This window comes from Pocillopora damicornis, chromosome 14, assembly GCF_964200805.1.
Source record: "Pocillopora damicornis chromosome 14, jaPocDami1.2, whole genome shotgun sequence".
NCBI classification, from domain to species: domain Eukaryota; kingdom Metazoa; phylum Cnidaria; class Anthozoa; order Scleractinia; family Pocilloporidae; genus Pocillopora; species Pocillopora damicornis.
Window position 1 is genome coordinate 8,819,641 of NC_142683.1, and position 13,117 is coordinate 8,832,757.

At 38.4% G+C, this 13,117-nt stretch overlaps 1 protein-coding gene and 2 long non-coding RNA genes across 9 annotated transcripts; 2 read left to right on the plus strand and 1 right to left on the minus strand.

The window, feature by feature from the left end:
• The first annotated feature begins 26 nt into the window (after positions 1-26).
• Positions 27-7,069, plus strand: LOC113675741 (uncharacterized). Of its 6 annotated transcripts, XM_089193081.1 has the most exons (7): positions 27-65; positions 158-235; positions 995-1,044; positions 1,889-2,656; positions 3,380-3,759; positions 5,304-5,368; positions 6,320-7,069. In XM_089193081.1, the coding sequence occupies exons 5-7, from the start codon at positions 3,431-3,433 to the stop codon at positions 6,370-6,372; spliced, it is 447 nt and encodes a 148-aa protein (XP_089049207.1). In that variant the 5' UTR covers positions 27-65; positions 158-235; positions 995-1,044; positions 1,889-2,656; positions 3,380-3,430; the 3' UTR covers positions 6,373-7,069. The 6 variants fall into 6 exon arrangements, with proteins under 6 accessions (XP_089049207.1, XP_089049208.1, XP_089049210.1 ...); XM_089193082.1 differs by lacking the exons at positions 27-65; positions 158-235; positions 995-1,044 and adding an exon at positions 1,557-1,754 and having other exon boundaries at positions 1,889-1,968; positions 2,605-2,656; XM_089193084.1 differs by lacking the exons at positions 27-65; positions 158-235; positions 995-1,044 and adding an exon at positions 1,557-1,754 and having other exon boundaries at positions 1,889-1,973.
• On the minus strand, positions 2,021-4,212 carry LOC149034305 (uncharacterized). 2 transcript variants are annotated; one of them, XR_016182729.1, is made up of 3 exons: positions 4,075-4,212; positions 3,139-3,242; positions 2,021-2,156 (listed from the first exon to the last, which is right to left on the minus strand). It is a non-coding gene; the product is annotated as an uncharacterized LOC149034305 (long non-coding RNA). The 2 variants fall into 2 exon arrangements; XR_016182728.1 differs by lacking the exon at positions 4,075-4,212 and adding an exon at positions 3,347-3,479.
• Positions 7,070-8,773: 1,704 nt separating the features above from the next.
• Positions 8,774-11,146, plus strand: LOC149034306 (uncharacterized). The gene is made up of 2 exons (XR_016182725.1): positions 8,774-9,209; positions 10,820-11,146. It is a non-coding gene; the product is annotated as an uncharacterized LOC149034306 (long non-coding RNA).
• Positions 11,147-13,117: the final 1,971 nt, after the last annotated feature.

The following is a 13,117-nucleotide window of genomic DNA, read 5'->3' on the forward strand; positions in this document are numbered from 1 at the left end:
CACGCCTCTTACGCCATTAACACACCACGATAGCAAAGCGATGACAGCCGAACAAAAGGGTTGAGGTACAGGCAGCGATAAGGACTTACTCCATATATTCAACACAATATCGCTCCAAATTAAATAATTGCAATTCTCTCTTTTTTTCCATTCTTAGACAGGCACAAACAACTTTCAGCTTGGTTCAAGCTAGACTGCATGAGAAAATGACGTCCAAGTAGACAAACTCAGTTTAGTATGTATAGATTTCACCACAAAAAGAAACATTGATTGTTATCGAAGAAACTGTCGTACTGGGAGGGAACCGAAAAGAAGTGATAAGTAATGTTTAATAAACTGACAATGCCTGTGACGCTAATGAAAAGTGCAAGGCCATTTGCAAGCGTTAAAGAACTTCTGACATGTCTTTTAATAGGTTTTTCTTTCGTTCGTGTATCCGGATGGGAAAGGGAAAAAATGATGATTGCATTCAATTTCGTTTATTTGTGCTGGAAACTCCGATTTTCTCTGAACGGCCTTAAAACAATCTAGGAAACTTCACGAGTAAGAATTTCCTATATTTTGAGTCCCAAAATATCTATGCTAGATTCTCATCCGATGTAAATTTTGAAAGCTCTTGCCACAACGTATATTTACCGCGGGAATAAAAGAGTCTGGCGGGCACTAAGTAAGCTAGCTTCCACGGAAAACAGCAAACTCTTCTGGCCATGTTCACGGTATATATTCAGTATTTATCGGCATCATCAACCATTTAAATCCTTTCATCAAAGTAAACACTCAAACTCAATGAAACGGTAAACATTAACAGTAAATATTACGTTCTACAGCAACTTTACTAACGTTTAATGGCAACCAAATTTTAAATCTTAGAAAAGCTCATATTTTGATATTATTTATATTTTATTGTTCGTTTCAAGTGGACCGTCTCGCTTCGATGCTGAAATATGCGCTTTTCTGTTAACCATAACTTGTTTATATTTTTCGTCTTTACAAGATTATTAGGGCTTTTCAAGGCGACAGCGAGACAGGGCGTCAATAATTATGGTCAGTAAATCTTTTGTCTTACAAATTTCCTCTCTATTGTTACAAAAAATGTGAAAGCGTTCATGACAATGGGGCCTCGAGAAAGGTTTCTCCGCCCTCCGTACTTCAGCAACAAAGATACAGAATATGATGTTAGGAAGAAGAAATAAACAACAAAGAAACGCTAAAAAGCCTGATGTAATACGTTAATTTATTGGGCTTAATGTTTTTTTTTCGATATCATCAGAGGCGGCATTTTAAAGACCAATATACCGCACAGCAATACGGAATGCATCGCTGAATCTCAGAAAATCTTTCACAATCTTAGATAAGGAATATTAAATTAAACAAAGAATAAATCTCTTCAACAACTCGATTAGTTGGGGTCGAATCAAATGTCTTGCTGTGACCAAATGACAAAATTGTTCTATTGGATCCACCTTAGCCAGATTTGAAACATTTGTTGCACAGACAATCACTGAAGACCAATATCTGTTGGTGTTCAATTTTTTTAAATGTAGCATTTCTAGAATAGTCGAAGAGGGCCTAGCCATCGAAAGCGATTATTATTAAGATTACCAATTGGCACAAATAACTGTAATCCACTGAAAAATTGGTGTTAAATGCAAAGCGCCGCTTGAATCCAGATTACAATACTTCCTCGAATTAGTGATCACAGTGTGAATTTTAAAGTCATCGGATCACTGGTGCTTTATACCTCCCTCACTCCCGTAAGTTATCCGAAATCCCGTATCTTTTATTTTTTACTTTCCCATACCAAGCTTTGACCGTTAACCATTAATCATTTTTAAAGTTTGAGATTTTGGGATTAATTTCAAGTTACATTTCGTATTGGCATCTTCAGGAGTCCACAGTCAGACTTCACGTTCTTGGAAAATACAACAGAGCCGCGAGGTGTCCGTGGAGGGACGGTGCAATTGCGCTGTAAGGTCAAATTAGCTTCCTGGTTTGTCTGTGTATTAAACTCGATACAAGAGCATGATTATGTCCGTTGCTAGACCATCAAATTTACTGTTTCTTCATGGTATTAGTTCACTTCATTTTTAAAATTCCCGGAGATGAATCAGGACTCACTGTGGTCGAATCACCTTTCGAGTGGATCTATCGAATACCTACAACCAACCGATCAATTGTTAAAAATATTTATCAAATGCTAGTTTACAAGTAACCCGGGGTCATTTGAAGGGGCCTAAAAAGAAAACATGGCTCAGGAACACGTTGAAAATTTTGGGGTTCAACTCGTTAAGGTGGGACATATCTCATATACTTGATTCGGCGAGCTTGACATGGTTTCGCACGTTGTAATAATCGTCGCACTTTAAGATATAATACCAGTCCTGAGCAACACACCTCGCATCTTGGATACCTCGGTACAAATGATAGGAGGGCGAACAGACCTAGAAATTACTATTATCTTTGCAAACAATAATGATAATGATGATAATAATAACAATAATCATAATAACAATAATATTAATAAATTTAACTGCGACAGTCATCTACGACCGAGACCAAACCATGATTCTAAGTGGCCATAGGAGTGTTCTTTCACTTTCTTAGAATGAGCGCAGCTCCCGTTAGAATTGTTTCCTGGATTTTCTTCAATTTGCTTGTGAGTATCTTTTCTTATTACCCCAGGAGCCCCATTGCTACTGGAATTGCCACTGTTCTCATCTCCCATATTCGAGCGACGTCCATTTCCAAGTATTTGTACTTTGAAATAATTTATGACGCTTTAGTGAAAGTATTCTTTTTCGAATTTTTAAGATTTGTCTATGAGGGTATATCACTTGCCTCTCAAAGCCACCACCGAGTTGTGTTTATGACCCGAAATTCACTCCTTTCGTCTATCACTCCGTTACTCCTTTCTCCTATTTCTGTTAACTTTTCAGTAAGTGCATTGAATAGTGCATAAGACTCCCATGTTCAGTCCCTGCGCCAGGCTCAACTGATAGCTGAGATTTGATCAGTTATTTTTATCAGTCTGCCGAGGAATACACGTAACGTGTATTTAACGGATAGCTGAGATCAGGAATTTTTACCACTACTCTTCTGTTAGGTTTAAATCAAAAGGTTTGCTACATTAACACCTGCCAATTGGGCTGGTTTGACCCTCTCAGTCTTTAAACAATAAGATATATCTCCTTCCCTTCAACGTTTGTGGTCATTACCACATGGCGCAAAACAGCTAGCCTGACCTGAAGAGGTTTCAAGAAGAGTGGCAATAAGTAATCGATTATTAGGTCTCAGTTTTTTACAAGTTTGGGTAAATAGGTTTGGAATTTGCTGTTTCGGTGTTAACCTGCTGCTTTTCGATTTTTTACTTCTACCACAGATTCATGAAGCGACGACTGGGTAAGACTGGATACTAGTTACTTTTGAAGAAATGGCAACCTTCACTCAACTGTTTAGAGGAGGTCAGTCAACGAGCTTAGACAAGATTACGAAGAACATCCGAAGGCCAGCCATTTACAATAGAAATTATCATCATAAGATTCTAAGGAGAAAAAAGCAGAGCGCCACTGAGGAAAAGGTTGATATCCAGAGTATTTTAAGAAGTTCAGAAAAAAGTTCAAGTGAATCATCTAGCATGAGGCACAGTGTCAGCGATGCCAATAGTCTTACTGCAGCCAAAAAGCCTGCTAAGAATGTCGATATTCAAATGTGGCAGAGATCACAAGAAAGAACATCCTTACTGAGGAAGGGTGAAAAAAGGTAGCGTAGCTTACCGTTTTAATTGTAAAGGCACTTTTCATTGACTTTCCCAGGGTTAACGCCGGTGTAGTAGCAAAATGTATCCCCGTCTTGGTTATAGGTTTACCTTCAAAAATGACGACCCGTGACATGTGTATTCCCAGCCCCTACTATTTAACATGGTTTAACACTTGGCCAAACTAGAGGATGCAGGGCGACTTATTTACAGATCATGGCACCACTTTGTAATTCTAGTTGCATTACCCCTTGTTCTTCATGAACGACTTATAAGTTATATATGGTTTCTCTATGGTATATACTGAAACAACTATTCACCTCAGCTTGCAGCTTGGTGAATATCCACCTCTATTCACCTCCACTTTGATGAAGAATAGTTGATTATAGGTCAGCTGTAGTGTAAATGCATTAGCATTCTGACACAATTGCTGCAATCTGATTGGTGACACTTCTTACTTTCTACAGTTGTATTCTGTAATATACAGAGAGTAAAGTGCATAGCCTAACAGTTGGAGTTTGTAATCAAAATAAATAAAACCATGAAATGTTCTTATTAAGTTTGAAATATTAGAAGATTTATACATTAAAACTATTTGGTTGTTTACTCTGAATTTCTATGCTTGGTAGTTGATGGGGGCTTTCTGTTCATCAGCTATCATGTGATAGAAATCTTGAGCTCATAATCTAATTATTAATTACTTGTTTCATAAAACTTAGATCAGTTTGCCAGGGAAATTTGCAATTGGTTATTATGTCTTTTCATTTAAACTCACAGATAAGTTTTCTGGTAACTAAACTTAATTGAATTACACAAGTATGCAGGTTAGTTTTATAACTCTGAGTGGTTTGAATTTGAAAGTCACATCAAGCCATTCCAGCCAACAAAAGCCTATCAGTTTGGGTTGAGCCAAAATTCTTCTAGCATGTTGTTAAGGGTTATTTATACTATTACAATTCAGTCTTTCTCTCTCTGAATAGAAAAGATAAGGAACTCGAGGCCCCCATCAACAGAACCTTTTCTAAGAAAATACACTACAGAAGTGCACTTTCCCATAGAAAACAATCAAGAAGTTTTTTTTCATAAAATCTCCTCATAATTCATATGATTTTCCCACATTCAGGGAATTCTGGCTTTGGCAAAAATCAGTGAAAATATTTATGTAGAGAAGAGAAACATAAAGCATATAAACTTCACTACAATTATAACCAATATGTAGATTTAGCCAAGCCTAAAAGTGGAGCTTGCATTTCTTTTTCCGCATGTCTCAAGGGCACAACGCCTTGCCCTGGCCAGGATTAGAACCCAGGTCATCCAACTCAGAGCCCAGTGCACTGACCACTGGACTATTGGACAAAGCCAAGGCATTGGGGTGCCTGCAGTACAGTTGACCACGCGTGTTAAAAGTAGGACCTTGTACAGTCGTACGGTTGTACATCCAAGTTTTTTCGGCTTGATGGGTTACTACTATTTAATAATGGGGCTACACTCTGCAAGCTCTGCTATTAACACCAACTTGTTACACTATTTAATATGTCTCTATTTTCAGGGTGGCTATTATAGCAGTTGTGTCAATGCTGATTGGATTTGTGGCCATTAAATCATTTGTTTCTGGTAATTGAGGCTATTATCATTCTTTTAGATACACTACATTATTGATTTAAAGTTGTTAATGTAGGTTAAAAGCCTTTTCTTAGAGGAGGAGTTACTTCAAAACCACAAAATTTTATCATTACCATGAAAAAGTTGACAAATCTACCACAACTGTCTATTGTCTCTAACCTTACTGATCACACAAATGACATCAACAATGTTCAAAACTGGAGTTAAACCACTAGTCGCAGCAGAGTAGTTTCTCTGCAAAGTTTGGAGTATTGAAGTTGATTTTTTTTTTACTGTAACAGTGAGTTTTTTGCTGCTTTTACATGAAAGTTTTTGGTAGTGCTTCAACTTTTCTGGAATTGGGGAAGGAAATATTAATCCACAAGAGTATTTGTTAACCCAGGAGTGATTAGCATAAAACTTCTCCCCACAATATCCATACATATATTCAGCAAACAGGTAATGAGAATATTCAAACTTATCAGGTAGAAGCTGCTATTTTCATCTAGCACCAAGTTCTCATAACCAATTTACAAGGAAATGTGTAGCAGTTAGAGGGGAGAATTAACAATGAGATCTTGGGAGTTAAAGGGTTAGAAGCTATTAGGAAATTCTAGTTCATGGATTTGTTTCCAAACTTTCTGCACAAAGAGAATCGCATAGGAGGACTGTTTTAAAAATGTGTGAAGTGTATGTCAGGACAAAGACTACTGGAAGCATTTGCCATTTGTATAAACTGCATACTGATTGGTTGGTTGATTAAAGTGATTAGCAAGTACTGTTCACCTCCAGGGAGCTGAAAAAACAAAATCACACATCAAGAGTTTACTTTTGGCTAATTTTTTGGTTCTTGTGTTGCATGGACAAAAACAATTATTTACATAAATGTCAATAAATATCCACCACTGATTACCTGTAGTCTGGTGAGTGATTGTTAACTTTCGTTTTTCTCTCTAATTGTAGTTGGTAAAAAATGGAGAATCTCTGGTGACTCAGTTGGGGAGCAGTCTTCATAAGAGGTGAGTTACAGTACTCAGTCAAGACTGTCCTCTAAGAACTGTGAAGGAGAGCAAGATGTGCAAACCAAGCTAAAAGACTGTGAATAGTTTAAGTAAACAAACCGTTAACTAAGGTAACTTGAGAAACATAAAGAGGAGGACTGCCAAGGATGTGAAGCCTGGATTTTATTTTATATACAATAATAATGCTGAAGAGTTGTTCCTTAAATTATAAAGATTTAACTTTTTTGAGGATGTAAAACATGTCAGCTTGAAAGATTGACACATATACAAGCACAGGTCTCCCAAGAACACAAAACAATGATTTGGGATTCAGGTTACCTCCTGAACCAATGATAAGAGATATAATCTGGAGTCACTTTGTCAATGACAAACAGGCATCAAGCAAAACTTTTTGTTGATGCCTGTTAAGTTTCAATGTTTTGCTCTGTGTAAATACTAGAAGAAAACATTTTTTACAAGCAGGATAACAGCATGGGACTTTGCAAGAAGTTAACTCTAAATAAGCTTTCCTATTTCTTTTGAAATTTGGTGCAAAATAAGGATATCTCAGGATTCAAAGTTACATTAAAAACAATTTTTATGCCTGTCTGCCCTAAAGATATCAGCCATTTCATGATCATTGTCAGTTTCTAAAGTCACAAATGTATCAATAAAATTTGATGAGTGGAAGAGGAAGTTTTCCCTTGCAAAACTGTGATTTATGGACATTTGTTTGAGTGAAGATGAATTTTGTAAAACTCCTCCCCCACCCTTAAGCCAAAACCTAGCAGGCTGGTGTTTGAAATGTCAATTAGTCACCTTCTCAATCCACTGCTTTTGGCATTCAACTACCCTTTAGCCATGGGGTTTTAGCCCATTGGCAAAAGGCATGAGCCTAACTATTAATCCTTCAAAACAGGGTGTTACCAAAATGAGCTAGGCCTCTTAGATAATCTCTCTTATAGTGTTCTCTTAGGTTAAGATGTGTTTTTAACTTGTATATCCCACCTGAAGGCCAAAGGTCAGAGGCCAAAACATTGATTGTGAATCAAAAGGGTGGATGAGTCAAGAGCTTATCTTGTTTCTTTCTCATCTACATATACCAAACATTATGGAGAAAATACCAGAATAGAGAATAGATCTTTACCATCACTTATACACAATATGATCTTATTTATGCAGTGCGGAATTTAACAGTTAGTTGTTGCGTAGGAGGGCTTTGTTTCTGTGGTATCCACTTTGGTTGAGTGCTTTCTGGTATGCAGCGCCCCTCCATACACACTACAATACGAACCAGCCAAAACATGCAAACGGAAAAACCGACAACACAATAACATCCTCTGGTACAACCCTCCTTTCAGCAAGAACACCAGCACCAACATTGGACACAAATTCCTCGCCCTAGTAGACAAACACTTTCCCAAAGATCACAAGCTCAAAAAATCTTCAACCGAAACACCATCAAGATCAGTTACAGCTGCATGAACAACACGAAACAAATAATCAACAACCATAACAAATGCATCCTAACTGCATCTATACAGGCTCATGATACTGCCACTGCCACTACCATTAATAACAAGACATGCAACTGCCGACAAAAGGATGCATGTCCACTCAATGGAAACTGCCCACAACCATCAGTAATTTACCAAGCCACCATCACGCGCAAAGGCAACAACATGGCAGAAACATACATCGAACTCACAGAGAATGACTTCAAAACAAGATACAGAAACCACACTGCATCATTCCGCCATGCTAATCACAAAAACTCCACCAAACTCAGCGAGCACATCTGGACCCTCAAAGACAACAACATCAAGCACTTTATTTTCTGGTGCATTCTCTCATCACACTCGCTGTACAACAGCTCAAGTAAAAGATGTAATCTCTGCCTAAAAGAAAAATTCTTAATCATCTACCGACTCGAACTATCTGCACTAAACAAACATAATGAACTCGTGTCTTCCTGCCACCACAGAAACAAAGCCCTCCTACACAACAACTAACTGTTAAATTCCGCACTGCATAAATTAGATCATATTGTATATGAGCGATGGTAAAGATCTCTTCTCGTTAAATCCCCTTATGAGTGGGCAACCAAGAAACAGGTCTGTAGGGATGAACTGGTAGTTTATTTGTCTTTTTCCTCCCACAATATATATATATATATATATATATATTAAACCCCTGAAGAGTGAAGCGATTCACGAAACAGGCTTGTTGGGAAATGTAGTTACGTCCTTTTTTCCTCTCATAATATTTATATATATATATATATGTATATGTATATGTATATGCATATGCATATGTATATGTATATGTATATGTATCAGATGGATTTTCAGAACTGAGCCAGCAAAAATGTTTCACTCCTGTTACCATTTCTAAATCTTTTGCTCCCCTTTCATAGCAAACTCCAAATCCCACCTGGCTCTTCAATCCTTGTAGGCAGGGGTCTCCTCTTGACATTGGCAACTGCCTCCAGGTGGACCAAAACTGAGATCTTCGACATTTACTAGCTGCAAGGAACTTGTGTGCGCCTTTAGTGTTAGCCTGTTTCCACACTGAAGACAAAAAATGAAAAGAAACTTAAACATTAAAAAATACCACAATTAAACAAAACAAAAAAGAAGGGAAGAGAAACCAAAAATCCACTACTGCTCTGTTACAAGCTATAAAATATGGCACTGCCTAAAAGAGAAAATTTACCATACCACAGCTGGAGTTGAGGTAGAGCCTTAGGAAGTCAACATGCCCAGCAGTGCTACTGCTAGCTAAAGCAGGAAAAAGCAAGAGCACAGAAAACCATCTGGTGTCTGTAATTGAGGGCTGTTCCCAATATTCCGGTAAGTTATTGAGTCTCTGTAGAAATTTTCTGTAAATCAAGTAGTTCTCAGAATTATTGTCTCTGATCAGGGCTTATTAGAAGCATATTGCTCCAGAATTACAAACCAATGATCAGATTCCTTAAACATAGTGACCAGTGAGAACATAGGATTACAGCATAGTTAGTAGAGGAGACCTCTACTAACTATGATCAGAGGAACCTTAGGATTAATGGGAACACAGGATCAGTGGATACAGAGGATCAGTGGGAACATAGGATCGGTGTGTACATAGGATCAGTGGGAATATAGGATCAGTAAACATGTGGAATCAATGGGAACGTAAGATCCCTCGGAGCATAGGATCAGTGGAAAGATAGGATTAGTGGGAACATAGGATCACTAAGAACATAGGATCAGTGGGTACTTAGGATAAGTGAGTAAATAGAATCAGAGAGAACATAGAATCATTGGGAACATATGATAAGTGGGTAAAAAGGATCAATGGTTACATAGAATCAGTGAGAACATAGAATTATTGAGAATGTAAGATCTGAGTACATAGCATCAGTGGGAACATAGGAATCAGTGGGAACATAGGGATCAGTGGGAATGTAGGGATCAGTGGGAACAGGAATCAGTGGGAACATAGGAATCAGTGGGAACAGGAATCAGTGGGAACATAGGAATCAGTGGGAACATAGGGATCAGTGGGAACATAGGAATCAGTGGGAACATAGGGATCAGTGGGAACATAGGGATCAGTGGGAACATAGGGATCAGTGGGAACATAGGGATCAGTGGGAAAATAGGGATCAGTGGGAACATAGGAATCAGTGGGAACATAGGGATCAGTGGGAACATAGGAATCAGTGGGAACATAAGAATCAGTGGGAACATAGAATCACTGGGTATATAGGATCACCAAGTACACAGGATCAGTGGGAACATAGGATCACTAGACACGTAGGTTAAGTGGGAACATGATCAGTACGAACGAGGACCACTGAGAATATAGAAACAGTGAGAACTTGGGATAGGTAGATACCTGGGATCAGTGGGTACATAGAATATATTTAGAATATCCTAATAAACACACTTAAGATTCTTGGGAACATAGGATCAGTGGAAACTCAGGATCTGTGGCAGAAAGGGATCAGTGGGAATATAGGATTAGTAGACAGGTAGGATCAGTGGGAACACACAATCAGTAGGAACGTAGGATTTGGGAAAACATAGAATCAGTGGGAACATAGGATCAATAAGAAAATAGCATCCGTGGATATATGGGATCAGAGGGAACATAACATAAGTGGAAACATAGGATTAATGGGGACGTAGCGTCAATGGTAACGTAGGATCAGTGGGAACGTAGGATCACTAGACACATAGGTTCAGTGAAAACATAAGATCAGTGGGTTTCCTGGAAAAACTCCGGTGTGTGTTCTTGAGATTTTCGACTTGTTGCTTCCGCGTATACTCCATGGGACTCACAACAACAACTCAGTGGGGCGATACAATTTTATCACTTTCCGAATCATGTCTTGTCAAATCCCGTTGGAAAAACGACTAAAACGTCTTCTCCTAAGCAAGTGATTCTTCAGATGCACCCCATCTGCTTTTCCTTTAAGGATATGACGTCAGGCTCAGCGGGAACATAAGATCAGTTGGAAGATAGGATCTGTGAGAACATAGAATCAGCAGGTACAAAGGATCAGTGGGAACAGAGGGTTAGTGATCACTGAAGATCTGTGGAAACATAGGATCAGTGATAACATGGCATCGGTGGGGACGTAGGGTCGGTACGTACATAGGATCAATGGAAACATAGGATTAGTGGGAACATAGGATCATTATGATCACATGATTAGCGGGTACCTAAGATTCACACCCTCTTATATTTTAGATAGGACAAAGTAATCAGCCGTCAACGTCTTAGCAATAAAAATTAAGATTGGATTACCATTTCTATTATATTTGGTGAACATTTTATTAAAGCCCACACCACCAAGGCAAAGAGTAGATGAGAGGTTTGGGCCTTGCATATTTTGAAAATTCACGAGAGTTCTTCAATAGCTTATAGCGTGCTCTTGTAAAAGAAAGGGACAAAAAATCATCACTTTTAAAAAAAACATTCCCAAAAAAATTCAACACGCATGAAATGACTTCATAAGTGTTAGCTGCAAACAACTCTCGAGCGGGGAATCGTCATCTGTTGGATTCCTTTTTTTATTTATGTGTATGAATTAATAGATTTATTACTGTTCGAATCGCATTTTAAAAAAATTACCAGCACAATTTTAATGTTACGATATATTTCCAAGAAAGAAGTAAATGGTAGTCCCAACAACACCTTATTATCGGGAATATTGCTAAAATGCAATAATGTGCTTACTAATTTAACAACAGTAATTGTCACTCGCAAGCTAACAGCTATCAAAAGTGAACAGAGCCTGCTTAAGAGGGTATTAGTGAAGGGGGGGAGGGGTTAGCTTCCGCGATTAACGGTTAATTCCTTTTCAATTTGAAGGTTGAAGCTGAAGTTTTCAATGCCTGTTACGGATGACGGTTAAATTTTATATTACGCTCTGACTAAACGGTCTTAAATGGACTATTAATTTAAAAACACACTTGTAAACTGAAAAAACGTTTTCAAGGCTTTATCATAAAATGTTTTATAGCGGTTTTTACGAGATTTCACAAAATATTGTGCAAATTTAGCCCGGTAGTGTCCGCAGTTGATGAATTTCATTAAACTACGCGTTGTAGATGCAGGGACAACTATGTTCCGCTGGAAAAGTTGTTTATGATCCTTGAGTGGGTGCCATGGAAACAAACACACACCTGGATTTTTTTTCTGACTTAATAATGGTCTCTTCAATAGATGGTGACTAGCAGGAGACAAGGCCGTGTAGGCTTTTACGGAATTGAACTCCACAACCCAGTTCCTGCCCCCTTACCGCCCCTCTCTCCCTCCCTCTACCTACTCCCAGTTGATGTCTTAAGTCTAACTAGACCTTTAGATAACTGTAGATCTCACAAAAATGCTTTTTTCTTGCCTATTTCTCGCCGCCTGATTTTTCAGTGAGGTCCCCTGCCTCAAAAGTTATTGAATTAGCCGCATTTGATGGGCATACCTATCTCCCAATATTGTTGAGGTTTAATATTCTTCTTACTGTGTTCTTTATTTTCTTTTGAGGATGTTGTTAAATCTGATACGTTCGAGAGCACAACGAGGTATCAAGTAGGTGCTTTAGAATATCCCAGTATTATTCTGACAGCTAGGATGACCCTCTTGTCAAAGCTACCAAAAACGTCCTCAGATATTTTGACCCTGAGAAGTATGCCTTCACAATCCTCTTGTCAGGAAATGAAAGCTTTTTGTGAAAAGGGGAAATATGTTGCTATTTCCTGCGATATGGGAACATTGACAACGGAGTCAATCGAGGTGTTACTTATAATATATCGCTTCCGCGATGTGAAGAGTGATGTTCAAAAACAAGAAAAAGGAAATTAATGTCCCTGTGAAACGTGTTCATTTTCCTTATGCTAATAAGATTTTGAACTCCCCCAACGATCATGGTTTCCTACCACACAACCAGAGCATTCTTCCACCATCGCGGGGAGTGGTTGGTTCAACTTCTCCATAATCAGTGGCATCGTGAAAATGCTACATGGAGAAAACGAGCTCACCGCTGCACTCTTATTGAATAACATTATCTGGAGAATGAGAACGATATCCTAGAATACCTAAGGTATAATATCAAGCGTTCTCCAAAATGTGTTATTCTCTTTGCAAACGTAGGAAAATCTGTGTTGGGCGAAGTCTTTATCAGCAGGCCGGGAAATCAAGGATGTCACTGGGCATTACTCTACATCGACCTTACGACTAAAAGATATTACTACTGCGACACGTTTTGTTGTGAGGT

Coding starts and splice junctions, on each gene's coding strand:
- LOC113675741 (XM_089193081.1), top strand. CDS start 3,431: ATGGCAACCTTCACTCAACTGTTTAGAGGAGGTCAGTCAACGAGCTTA. Junction 3,760..5,303: donor CTGAGGAAGGGTGAAAAAAG/GTAGCGTAGCTT, acceptor CTCTATTTTCAG/GGTGGCTATTATAGCAGTTG. Junction 5,369..6,319: donor CATTAAATCATTTGTTTCTG/GTAATTGAGGCT, acceptor CTCTAATTGTAG/TTGGTAAAAAATGGAGAATC.